The sequence below is a fragment of the Petromyzon marinus genome, unplaced genomic scaffold, assembly GCF_048934315.1.
Source record: "Petromyzon marinus isolate PM22_M1 ecotype Great Lakes invasive population unplaced genomic scaffold, UKy_Petmar_22M1.pri1.0 PM_G_Scaffold_389, whole genome shotgun sequence".
Lineage (NCBI taxonomy): Eukaryota > Metazoa > Chordata > Hyperoartia > Petromyzontiformes > Petromyzontidae > Petromyzon > Petromyzon marinus.
In genome coordinates this window covers 21,231-34,311 of record NW_027422971.1, presented here as the reverse complement: position 1 = coordinate 34,311, position 13,081 = coordinate 21,231, and the positions used below count along the sequence as shown (strand labels likewise).

Below are 13,081 nucleotides of genomic sequence, written 5' to 3'. Positions count from 1 at the left end.
ATAGCTAAGTTAAAGCATACACATCCGCAGAGGCACCCCTTGACAAAGGAATTAGCATAGAATTTAGCATTGAAATAGCTGAGTGATTAGCTTGTAACTGGTCACAGAAATAGCTACGTTAAAGTCAGAGCATACACATTCACCGAGGCACTTAGTACAAATCAAACAGGAGAATTTAGCATTGAAATAACTAGGCGAATTTAGCATTGAAATAACTGAGTGATTAGCTAGTGACTGGTCACAGAAATGACTATGTTGAAGTCAAGGCCTACACATCTGAGCTATTCACAGTACTATATAGTGAACCAATAAAAAACTAAAATATAAATTACCTTAATGTTATCAATAAACTCTATATTCTCCAATCAGCTAAGCTACCAACAATAAGTCGTTATATATCACAATGCTATATGGCGAAAAAATGGGTGGATTCTTACCCTCAACTTTAGCAACACGGATAGCTACCGGCCCCGTTCAGACGGACGAGTTCATCCATGGTCGGAACAGAGGAGGGGGAGAGAGACAGCTGCGAGGCGCTATTATACTCCATGTTGTAAACCATACCATTAACCGTGGTGTGAGAGGTATTAAGAGTCAATGCTGGCGAAAGAGCTGCGGTCTGAAGGTCATCGTAAAATACAATTAATTAAGAACAGAAATGATTTAAAACATCTTTCCAATGGTTACTAAGCCAGAATCCATCTTCTCGGTTGAAATTGTCTCTGTGCTTGTATATGTGAATGGCCTCATGAACGAATCTCTCATGGTAGCCGGTTGGTTTGCAAAGAACCTCCGTCTTGGAGAAGTCAATGTCATGTGAGCCCACTGAATTATAACAGTGATCTGCCACGGCAGAGGAGTTCGTCCTACCGTGTTTCAAGTCTGCTTTATGTTCGCGGATGCGGTCCGAGATATGTCGTTTGGTTTCTCCAATGTAGCTACTACCACAGAGGCACTTTAGTTTGTAAACGCCCGGGTACTGTATGTCTGGAACAGCATCTTTTACAGATGGAACTAAATCACGGATTTTATGTACTGTGTTGAATCGGACCTGGATCTTGTGTTTATTCAGGATTTTGGAGATCTTTTTAGTGACCCCTGCAATGTAGGGTTAGGTGATGGTTTTGAGTGGCTCCACAAGAGGATCCTTCTTCATGACTGGAGTAATGGCTTTGCGGATTGTGTAGTCGGAGTAACCATTAGCCCTGAGAGCCTGGTGTACGTGCTTGAGTTCACTGGTAATGTGTTCCTGGTCGGATATGCATTGGGCTCTATGATACAGAGTCTTGATGAGAGAATTCTTCTGGGATGGATGGTGGTGGGAATCCGGTTTCTAGTAAGCATCTGTATGGGTAGCTTTCCTGTAGACAGAGTGGCTCATTGAACCATCATGTCTCCTTTTAATTAAGACATCCAAAAAAGGTCGCTTGCCATCTTTTTCGACCTCCATGGTAAATCTGATGGCTGGGTGTATGGAATTGATGTGGTCGAAGAATATATGCATTGTCCTAGAAACCGATTGGTCCACACCAATGTTTGCATTCTGACCACAAGCATTGTGGTTAATGCAGTGACATGATTAAAAAAAACCTCTTCTCATATTTTGGTACTGCCAAACGATGTCCCATGAAATGGCACACGTTTAGAGTATTTTTGCTACTGCTTTAAATCTCCGCGTGATGATAAGCCACTGTTGCGCTATCATTTGTGTCCAGGTTGCCTCTGAAAAATAGCTACGTGGTTCAGTGGGGCCTCAACTGGTAAAATGCAATTATTTTACAGTTACGTTTTAAAACACGGTTATCTTTCCTGTGTAAACCAGCGTCACTGACAGTCACACCACTAACAACAACAACAATAATAATAATCGCGCGCCAGGTTTCGTGCGGCCGAGAGGCGTGGGCGACATCCGCGACCTCAACACGAACTCGGAGAAGTGGCCGGCGGTGAAGGCGGCGCTGGTGGCGGGGCTCTACCCCAACGTGATCCACGTGGATCGCACCACTCAAACGCTCACCACGAGGCTGGAGCGTAAGGTGCACCTCCACCCTTCCTCCTGCGTGCTCGACCAGTGCGTCTTCAATAAGGTACCACCGTGCGTGCACGTGTCCGTATGTGCGCGTGTGTGTGCGTGTGCGTGCGTGCGTGTGTCTGTGATGATTGCTTGTGTTGCAGTCGAAACGTCGTGAGAATTTTATTGTTTTACATTTTTATTATTTTATCGTTTCCCTGCTACGCGGTGGTGATTTTACCGAAAGAACCAAGAATATGAATCGCCGCAGTCGCGAAAGCTTTAAATCAAAATGAAACTGAAACAGTCGCCGTAAGCGGGGGTATCATCATTCAGTCAAATGGCATGCAAAGTTGACGAGAGCCAATTGGAAGCATCGTTTGAAGTTGTTGCAAGGGATGCTGCTTCACAAAGGTCAACAGGCGGATGAGACGGTATTGGAGTAACCGATGAGACGTCGCCGTTCGCGAACACACGACGTCTTGAACATCGGCCGTCTCTGCTTTCCCACCCCCCATGCCCGCTCTCACCTCCCCGTGTCTCCCTTATCGTGCGCGGTCCTCCCCCCCTCGCAGCAGGAGGGCGTTCCACAGGGGGTGGCGGCGCTTCCCACCGACTGGCTCGTGTTCGGCGAGATGACGCGAGTGCACCGCCTGCCAATCGCTCGCTGCGTCACGGCCGTGAGCCCCGTGGCGGTGGCTCTGTTCGCCGGGGCCCCCCCTCGCCTCGCCGCCTCCGCCCTCCGGGGACCGTCACCGACGCACGGCGCGAACGCCGCGGCCGGTGCCGCCGGCGACGGCGACGGCGACGGCGACGACGCCGACGACGCGGCCGGCGCTTCTGCGGCCGCCGCCGCTACCAACGATGCCGGCCGCCAAATGCCACCACCATCGATAGACACCGCCACCGATCGCCACTGCCAACAACAGCCACCGCCGCTCCACCTTCACCGTAAACACTTTGCACCGCCAGACTAAGGCAGATATACCCCGTATAGCCTCAAGATACCTTTGGGGCAAGTGTTGTTAGCAAGTGGCGATGAAGGCCGCCAGGGTGGGTGGCCAGCGCCACGTGAGGCCACCTTTCTGTCCCCAGTGGTGATGTTTGCACACTGCGCCTGGTGCTCCTTTGAGGCTGAGTCGACCTAGGGTCGACATAGGGGAGGCCCAGGAGCGGTTCAGATAATCGTCACCGGTGGCCGTGAGCCAGAATCGAACTCGGGTCGCCGGGTTTTGCAGTGCAGCCTGCTGACCGCTACACTGCTGCTCCTCGCTAATACCACCTAAGACAAACATCTCCTGTGTTCTACAGAAACTTTTTAATAGTAGGGTTTTTCCCCTTTTTTTCTGGCAAAAAAACTGAAACCTTTTTACAAGGATGCATGTTACTGCATTAACCGCAATACCTGCAGTCGAAATGCAAACAAAAAAACTACTATGATAATATGATGCATTGTCCTTGAAACTGATTGGTCCACACCAAGGGACGGCTTTCTTTTGAGCCTCGACCCAATTGGTGCTCGACCAGATGACGCCACAAGGCGTTCAGCTCAAAGACAATGCACTATCAAATTAATGAGGGCTCGGGGTGAGCATCTACATCATTAGACCTCCTTTGTCAGTACCAAAATATTATAATAGGGTTTTTACCCTGTTTTCTGGCAGCAAAACTGAAACCTTTTTTGCCAGAAAAAAGGGGAAAAACCCTATTATTACATTTTGGTACTGGCAAAGGAGGTATAGTGATGTAGAAACTTTTTAATCAACATTTTTTTTTTACGTTACTTTACCGAAAGAACCAAGAATATGAATCTCTGCGAGTCACGAAAGTTTCAAGTCAAAAATTCTAAGAGAAACTATTGTGGAGAGTGCTCTCAGCGATCGTCGATTGTGGTTGACGTGGCTCAAGAAGGGGAGGTGTGGGCCACCACCGCACCCCAAGGATGTTTGCACGCGGGACAAGGCGCTCATTTCAGGCTGAGTCGACCCAACGGGAGTCCGGGGGATTGGTTCAGAATATTCATCACCGATGTTTAGCAGCCAAATGCTCGACACAAATCTTTGTGACAGGGCTATCCTGTTTGATGTTGCTACAGACGAGGGTCAAGTTGTTTTGAAATGTTACCAGCCAGAAAGAACCCCCACGTGACTTTACCGAAAGAACCAAGAATATGAATCCCTGCAGTCACGAAAGCTTTAAATCAAAATTTATTTGGCTGCTGTAAATGTCCACATGTCAAGCCACTGTTGAGCTATCATTTGTGGCCAGGTTGCATCTGAAAAAGAGCTACACAGCTCAGTGGGACCTTAATACCGGCTAAAATAAAAGTAGTGTATAGGTATGTTGAACTTATTTCGCACTGTACCTAGCGTAGCCAACCGTGCTTAATCGGAGGTGCGGAGGAACGGCAATAAACTAAAACACAAAAAGCAGTTCGAAAGAAATGAGTTTTAAATTTATAGTGTTTACATCGATGATGCCGATGAATTTGGCTCGTGTGCAGGTCACGGCTCGGTGTTTATGAGCCGGTGGTCTCGGGCCGGTGGTCACGGCTCAGTGGTCACGGGCCAGTGGTCACGGCTGCTACGGTGACCGCGTCTTGCGTGAACTTGTGCGTGTGCGTGTGCAGTGGAGGGGATTCCTCCCGATAGCGGCGACAACGAGATTGAGGAGGAGGGGGAGGAGGAGGAGGAGGTGAACACGGCCGTTCTGCATCTAGACGAGTGGATCAACTTCAAGTTGGACCCCGAGGTGAGTGACGCCGCCACCTGCCACCATCGTCGTCGTCGTCGTCATCAGCCATGGTCGTATCCACTGCTGGATGGTGAATGTGTAGAGTTGGCTTTTGTCACTGCTGGATGAAAGCCTCCCCATGCCGCCACCGCCGCCGCCACCACCACCTCTCTCAATCGTGCAGTGCAACAAGAACAACAACAACCCGTTCCGCAGCTGGACGCAAACTCTCATCGCTCCGTCTGCGCGGTGGACGTGCTCTCGGACACGTCCGCGTCCCTTGGCTCCCGCTCCGTTATCATTCCTGACCGTTCATCTTCGCTTCTTAACCGTGGCAACGCTCCTGCCCCAAGCCCTCCCTCTGCTTTCTGAACAGTTTAGTATGATGTCATGAACCTCACAATAATGGTTTTTGTTTGGGGTAAGATTGTGTTCAATATCAATGCGCCGTTAACCCACCACCACCACCCGACAGCCAATTTTAGTGAGGTTTGTCACGTCGAACAATACGTGCAAATTAGGTACGACTTCATCCCACCGGTGTGTCGGAGAGTGAATCCACAACATTCACAATTTGACTACTGTGACGACATTTTGCCAGAAAGTGGCCCAAAGGTGTAACTGATTGGCACGTTTACGTGACACGTGACACATCTTCCTAATTGGCCTCGTCGGGTGGTGCTGGGTTAACGACACATTTATATTTACGCGATCTAACCCATAAAAAAACCTTTCATCTATAATATTGGTCGCGAAAGCACGATTACTACTACTGCTGCTGCTGCGTGTGAAACTGTCATTAACCTTTTGATTTAAAGCTTTCGTGACTGCAGTAATTCATATTCTTAGCTCTTTCGGTAAAGTCACGTTGAAGGGAAACAATAAAATATATATAAAACAATAAAAATTCTCACGACGTTTCGACCATAACACAAACGGTCGTCATCAGGTGTGTTGGTCTGCATTAATTTATTTGTTTTGAAACGGTGTATTTATTTATAAAAACACGTCAGCCCCACGCGCAGCGATTCGGCAGTTTATTTAGAAGGACTAGTCCATCTATGTTCAAGGGGGGTACCTCAGTGTTTAGTCCTTGATGAACCAAGTCTTCAATGATTGCGATTACCTGACACCATCGCAATCATTGAAGACTTGGTTCATCAAGGACTAAACACTGAGGTACCCCCCCTGAACATAGATGGACTAGTCCTTCTAAATAAACTGCCAAATCGCCGCACGTGGCGCTGACGTGTTTTTATAAATAAATACACCGTGTTAAAATAAATAAATTAATGCAAACCGACACACCTGATGACGACCGTTTGTGTTATGGTCGAAACGTAGTGAGAATTTTTATTGTCTTATATATATTTTATTATTTTATTGTTTCCCTTCAACGTGGTGACTTTACCGAAAGAGCTAAGAAAAATATGTCATTAGCCCGTGCGTGTTTTCTCGTGCACGTGTGCGTCGCTCTGTCTCACGGTGCAAATTCCCAGCACGAGTGAGGCTGTGAACACGCAAAATACCCGACAAGAAGCCAACAGTCGGATGAGGCTGTCGCGTTGTTCTTAAGAGCCGACTGCGTGGAGCGCTTCGCCGAGATGGCTGAGATCCTGGGTTTCACGACCCGATTTTTTTGACCGCCTGCGATTACACCGCGGTGCGCACAGCTGTGGCGACTTGATGGTTTCGGCCCCGGCTACCGATGGCCGTACAAACACACCCCATCACATTTACCCTGGTGCGCGTTTTGTTTGTATGTAATTTCATCCCGGCTTAATTACAACCGACCTCTGTTGCTAGTCTGTGGGTCTCCGTGTGAAGGTGCGTGTGTCTCTGTGGGGCCCAACGGTTACGAGATGTTAACTACGTCGCCTGGTATGAAGGGAGCGCGTGGGTTCAATCCCGACCCTGACACCTGCTCTATGTTTGCAGTTTGCGTGTTTCCCCCCTTGGTCGTGTGGATTTTTCCCTGGGATCTCCGGTTTTTCCCTCCGCGTTTAGAATGAGCACGCATGCCGAGTATTTGGCCGCTATTAGTGTCCACGTGATAAGCCGCTTTGTTGAGATATTATTTGTGGCCAGGTTCTGAAAAATATCTCTCTAGCTCAGTGGGCCTTACCCGGTGAAATAGAAAGTTTAGTTTTAGTTTGCAGAAGAGTGGACGAGGCTTTCCTGGGGAAACAAGGATCTACGTATCACTACAAATGTAAATTTTTATTTAAAGCTTTCGTGACTGCAGGGATTCATATTCTTGGTTCTTTCGGTAAAGTCACCATGTAGAAGGCAACCAATAAAATAATAAAAATATAAAACAAAATTCTCACGACGTTTCGACTGCAACACAAGCAATCATCATCAGGTGTGAAAACCACAGCAAGAAAATTAAAAAAAAAATTATTGCTGTGGTTTTCACACATGATGATGATTGCTTCTGTTGCAGTTGAAATGTCGTGAGAATTTTATTGCTTCATTTTTTTATTATTTTATTGTTTCCCTTCTATGTGACTTTACCGAAAGAACCAAGAATATAATACAAATGTACTTATAGTAATTTACTTGTTTATCCAGGAGCTGTAGGACTCTTTTTCGGGAGGGTCCTGTAATTGAGTTTTTATTTCAGGATATTTTTTTAGCAAATCGGCGATGAGTCGTGTTTATTATTCACGTGTGAGAGGAAACGGGAGCACCCGAAGAAAACCCACGCCTTGCGCGAGGGGGCAACGCTCTATCCCCGCACAGATGGAAACAGATGGAGATCAGTCCACTTTGCTCTACTGCCTTGTGGCGTACCAGGGGTACGGCTCCCCCTCGACTCTTGCGGCCGGGGAGTTTTAGAACATTGGCGCCGCAATCAACTTCTTTCTTTAAAACTGCTTTTTGTTTTGAGTTTTTTCCCTTTCCTTCACCCTTCACCTCCAATTAGCAAGGTTGGCTACGTACAGTGCGAAAGAAGTTCAACATGCACACATAAAGGGACTCCTCTGCTTACGAATGTTCGACTTACGAACAAACCCGGTCCGTATGTCCAGTTGCCTATTCGGACCGAGAGTCGCGAGCTCAACTGCTGTGCAATAGACGGCGGTGGTGGCTTCTGCATCTGTAGAACGCGAAGAGCCCAGTGGCACCCACATCTGACGGGAGGTTACACAACTTTTAAAGCCATTCCCGGTGCTCAGCGCGCAGTGCCGTACGACGCCGTTAGGAATCGACAGGGGTACAGTTGGCACTTACGGACAAATCGACTTTTACGAACAGACCCCCGGAGCCTATAACTCGTCCCCTTAGTAGAGGAGTCACCGCCCACAACCCTCGCCGCTGCTGCCTCGAAAACGCCGGGCGATTGATCCTCGTTCACGCCCTCCGCTCCGCTCCCCTCCCCCCCCGCCAGGCGGCGAACCTGCTGCTGCGGCTGCGGCAGAAGTGGCGCGCGCTGTTCGCGCGCCGCATGCGGGAGCCGTCGCGCGCCCCGTCGCAGGCGGACGAGGCGACGGTGAGCGCCGTCGTCGCGGCGCTGGCCCGCGAGGACGAGGCCCTCGGCCTGCGGCAGCCCGCCGGCATCGGCCAACGGCCGACGATGCCGATCGCTCCCGCGGTGAGGTTTTCGCCCCCGGCGGCAGCCGCGGCGGCGGCTTCGTGGATGGCCGATCGTTGCCGGATGAGTGGCGGTGGTGGTGGTGGTGGTGGAGCCGGTGGTGGTGGAGCCGGTGGTGGTGGTGGTGGTGGAGGTGGGGCCGAGACAACCGATGAGTTGCTTGTGACCAAGATGTGAGGCCATGATCGTTTTCATGTTATTTATCGGGCAGGGAGGTCGGTGGCAGTTGTGTAGATAGCAACGATCTGTGGGTCTCTGTGTGAATGTAGAGGTCTGTAGGTCTCTAGGTGAGTGTAAATAGACCTCTATATACATCATTGGCTTAGATCGTCAATTCGCTATACTTGCAACGTGGATGTGAGAGGTCGTGTCACGTCCGTGGCTTGACAGGAGAAATAAAAACACGATTACATATCACTCTGAAACCAGTTAAACACGTAGTCAGTAGGCGTTCACAACCAATATTTTCCGTAATGATGATTTTAAGGTTAAATCGCATCAATATAAATGTGCCGTTAAATCCGCCACCTCCCGACACAGCCAATTAGTATGGTTATTCATGTAAACAAAGCGTGCCAATTCGTTACTGGTACTGCACGCCGGTGGTGTGTTGGAGAGTAAACCCACAACAACATTTACAATTCGTTATTGGTACTGCACACCGGTGGTGTGTTGGAGAGTAAACCCACAACAACATTTACAATTCGTTATTGGTACTGCACACCGGTGGTGTGTTGGAGAGTAAACCCACTACAACATTTACAATTCGTTACTGGTACTGCACACCGGTGGTGTGTTGGAGAGTAAACCCACTACAACATTTACAATTCGTTACTGGTACTGCAAACGGGTGGTGTGTTGGAGAGTAAACCCACTACAACATTTACAATTCGTTACTGGTACATCACACCGGTGGTGTGTTGGAGAGTAAACCCACTACAACATGTACAATTCGTTACTGGTACTGCACACCGGTGGTGTGTTGGAGAGTAAACCCACTACAACATTTACAATTAGTTACTGGTACTGCACGCCGGTGGTGTGTTGGAGAGTAAACCCACTACAACATTTACAATTCGTTACTGGTACATCACACCGGTGGTGTGTTGGAGAGTAAACCCACTACAACATTTACAATTCGTTACTAGTACATCACACCACGGGTGGTGTGTTGGAGAGTAAACCCACTACAACATTTACAATTCGTTACTGGTACTGCACTCCGGTGGTGTGTTGGAGAGTAAACCCACTACAACATTTACAATTCGTTACTAGTACTGCACTATGGTGGTGTGTTGGAGAGTAAACCCACTACAACATTTACAATTCGTTACTGGTACATCACACCGGTGGTGGTGTGCAGTTCGGGGCTTTGTGTGCGTGTGTGTAAGTTTGTCCATGCGCGGAGATGAGCCGCGTCAGCTCCTCGCACTTCAAACCCTCTCTTGAGTGCTCTGCCCAGCGGTGGGAAATCACGGCCGCCTTACATCTTGTCGGATCCATCAACTTTCTTCCTCCCTGCCTGGTGCCTTCCGATTCTTCATGCAGCAGACTTCACTCAGTGCCTCTTTCCCCAGCATCCCCCAAACCCTTCGAGAATTTTGAAAAACTTTGAAATTTTATTTCGAACTGTTTGTCGTGTTTAGTTTGCTTGTCCTTTCCCCGCACTTACGATTTGCGTGGTTTGGCTGCGAACGGTTGCGAAATAAATTTTGATTTAAAGCTTTCGTGACTGCAGGGATACATATTCTTGGTTCTTTCGGTAAAGTCACCACCACGTAGAAGGGAAACAATAAAATAATACAAATATAAAACAATACAATTAAATCACGACGTTTCGACTGCAACACAAGCATGATGATGATTGATGATGATTGATGATGATTGCTTGTGTTGCGGTGCGAAAGAAGCTCAGTGTGCACACAGCTTCCTTTCGTCCAGCTGTCACCTCTGAGAATGTGCCCAATGCACGTGCGTAGCCCTTCCTGGATCGTCGGCGTCACACACACACACACAAAGCGTCGCCTGTTTCATCGCACAGCGCATCGTGACACAGCGTCGTCATGTGCAGCAGCATCAACAGCAACCCTTCTAGAACTTCCTATCACGTGGTTTGTGTCCATACCACGTGTTTAGCCCCTCTTCTGTATTGTCGTCGTCACACGCACGGCATCACGGCACGCGGCAACATCACCAGATCGCGTAACTATAAATGCGTGTTGTTACACCCACCACCACCACCACCACCCGACACAGCCAATTAGTAAGGTTTGTGACGTAAACAGAACGTAGATTTAAAACTTTCGTGACTGCTAGGATCCATACTCTTTGGTTCTATTGGGTAAAGTCACGTAGGTATAAAAAATAAAATAACAAAAATCATGACGAGACTGTCCTCCAGACAGTCTCGTCCCTTCACCTGATGAAGGCCGCTTGTGTTGTGGCCAAAACGTCGTGATTTTTGTTATTTTATTTTTTTACCTACGTGACTTTACCCAATAGAACCAAAGAGTATGTAAACAGAACGTGCCAATTCGTCACCAGCACAGTCTCACACCGGGCGTGTGCCGGAGAGCAAAGGCCACGACATTTACAATCCGACCGCGACGTTTCGCCGGCAATTGCAACCGGCGTCATCGGGCGACGGCCAGATTCGCGGAGGAAACTTTTTCCAGGACTTCCTCCACGCAGCGCCGCACCGCTGAGAACGTGCCCCAATCCACGTCCTCGCCCTCGCCCAGATCGGCTGCTGCTGCTGCTGGGTGCTACGCCCCACGAACGAACCCCTTCGGCCGACGCGAACCCCCTCGCGGTGTGCCGTTCACTCGTTTGCCTGCCCGTCCGCTCTCGCCGGTTTCGCCGCCCGCCGGCTGAAGCCTCCGTCTCCGCATGCGCCACTTCGTCGTGAAGAGCGGCAACGTGCGCAGCCTGGAGCTGTCGCAGCAGAGGGTCGTCTGGCCGACGAAACTGAACGGCGCGTTCCCGTCGTGCCCCGTCGTCCACCTCGTCTTCTCCGTGCGGGGCTCCGGACGCTTCCAGGTTTGGCAGGGGTGGTGGTGGTGGTGGTGGTGGGGGGGGTGGGTGGGTGGGTGGAGGGGCGGCGGAGGTGGATCGTAACGACCCGGACCAAACTGGACATATCTGTCGAACGGATCTTCGTAGATCTCATCGGAATCCTCCCGCAATTTAAATAAAGATTCTGGATTGTGAATTGTTCAGTACGTTTGGTGTTGTTGGCGCTGTTGTCGCAGTGCAGGGCCATCACGAACGAAGGCAACATGTTAACTACCTCGCCTGCTACGCGTGAGGTCGTGGGTTCGATCCCGACCCTGACGCCTGCTGCTGCTGTTTATTTGGAGTCTGTGTCTCTCTCATCATCATGGTGGCTAGGAGATGTCAACTTCCTCGCCTGGTCTACAGGAGGTCGTGGGTTCGATCCCGACCTTGACGCCTGCTGCTGCTGCTGTATATTTGGAGTTTTCGTGTCTCTCATCATCATGGTGGCTAGGAGATGTTAACTACCTTGCCTGCTACGCGGGAGGTCGTGGGTTCGATCCCGACCGTGACGCCTGCTGCTGCTGCTGTATATTTGGAGTTTGCGTGTCTCTTTTATCTCTTCCCGCGATCGTGTGGATTACTCTCCCGGGTCCTCTGGTTTTTCCCTTCCACGTTTAGAAAAGCTTAGAGCATTTGGCTGCTGCAAATTCCCACACGACGAGTCGTTTCGTTGAGCGCTAACTCGTTGGCCGGGTCGCTTTCTGAAAAAGCGCCGTGTAGCTCAGCGGGCCTCTAAACCTGGTAAGTAAAAAAAAAAAATCCGTTAAAACCACAAAAAACACGACGCGCCGTAGGGCCGACGCACGACGAGCCGAGCGGCCTCGGGTTGGGGCGTGACGGCGGCCGTGTTGCCAGGGCTACGCACGGATGGTGTCGGAGATCGGCAAGGAGCGGTGCCGGAGACCGGGGGCTCCCCCGCGCTGGGCGGAGCGTTTCGGGTGCTGTGGCTGTACCTGGGCAGGATCCCCTTCCAGCAGGTGCAGCACCCTGCTCAACCCGTGGTGTAACAACAACAAGAGGGTGCAGATGAGCCGTGATGGGCAGGTGAGCGCCCCCCCCCTCTCCCTTCCCCCATGTAGTTCGAGAAGCTTTCCACGGCTGTACCGGAGGAATTTAAACCGGCTCAGACCTCCTGTAAATTACGTGACGTGTGTGGTCCCTCCCCCACCCCCGCCCCCTCTCTCTGAAGCCATTCCACAACACACAGAGCTCTTTGCAGCGCACGTCTGGCTCATTCGTTCTCTGTCTTCCCTCCACTCTCATCATCGTCATCACCCTCTCGTCATTCCTTCTCCCCCTCCTCTCTCCCTGCCTTTCTCCCTCATCTCTTCCTGCTGTCCGTCTTGAGCCGTGCCCCTCCTCTTGGCGACCTCCGTCCTGACATCGCTTCCCTTTTCGCGCACCGCTTGATCCTTGACTGTACACCCCGCACATGCTATCCTTGACTCTGCATCCCTTCCCGGTAGTGTGCCCTGGGTCAAATCCATCCCGAACGGAAACATCTATACGGGCTAAAAAAAATAGGTATTTGGGGCGGCAAATGTCACTCGGATCGCCGGCGCAGACATTTGAGAAAATTACGGCCGTCCCAAAAATTGTCGCCTCTGGGCGAGCGCTAATAATTGCATTCCCGCAGAGTGTCGGGGTACAAGTTTCTCCGTGCACGGGTCTCCCAGGGGAAT

At 50.1% G+C, this 13,081-nt stretch overlaps 1 protein-coding gene across 1 annotated transcript; it reads left to right on the top strand.

The window, feature by feature from the left end:
- Nucleotides 1-1,822: 1,822 nt before the first annotated feature.
- LOC142916483 (3'-5' RNA helicase YTHDC2-like) lies at nucleotides 1,823-10,069 on the top strand (the record flags this gene model as incomplete). Its single annotated transcript, XM_076061616.1, has 4 exons — nucleotides 1,823-2,087; nucleotides 2,587-2,962; nucleotides 4,641-4,762; nucleotides 8,139-10,069. Coding segments are annotated over 4 exons (1,144 nt in total), but the record flags the coding sequence as incomplete, so codon positions are not given.
- Nucleotides 10,070-13,081: the final 3,012 nt, after the last annotated feature.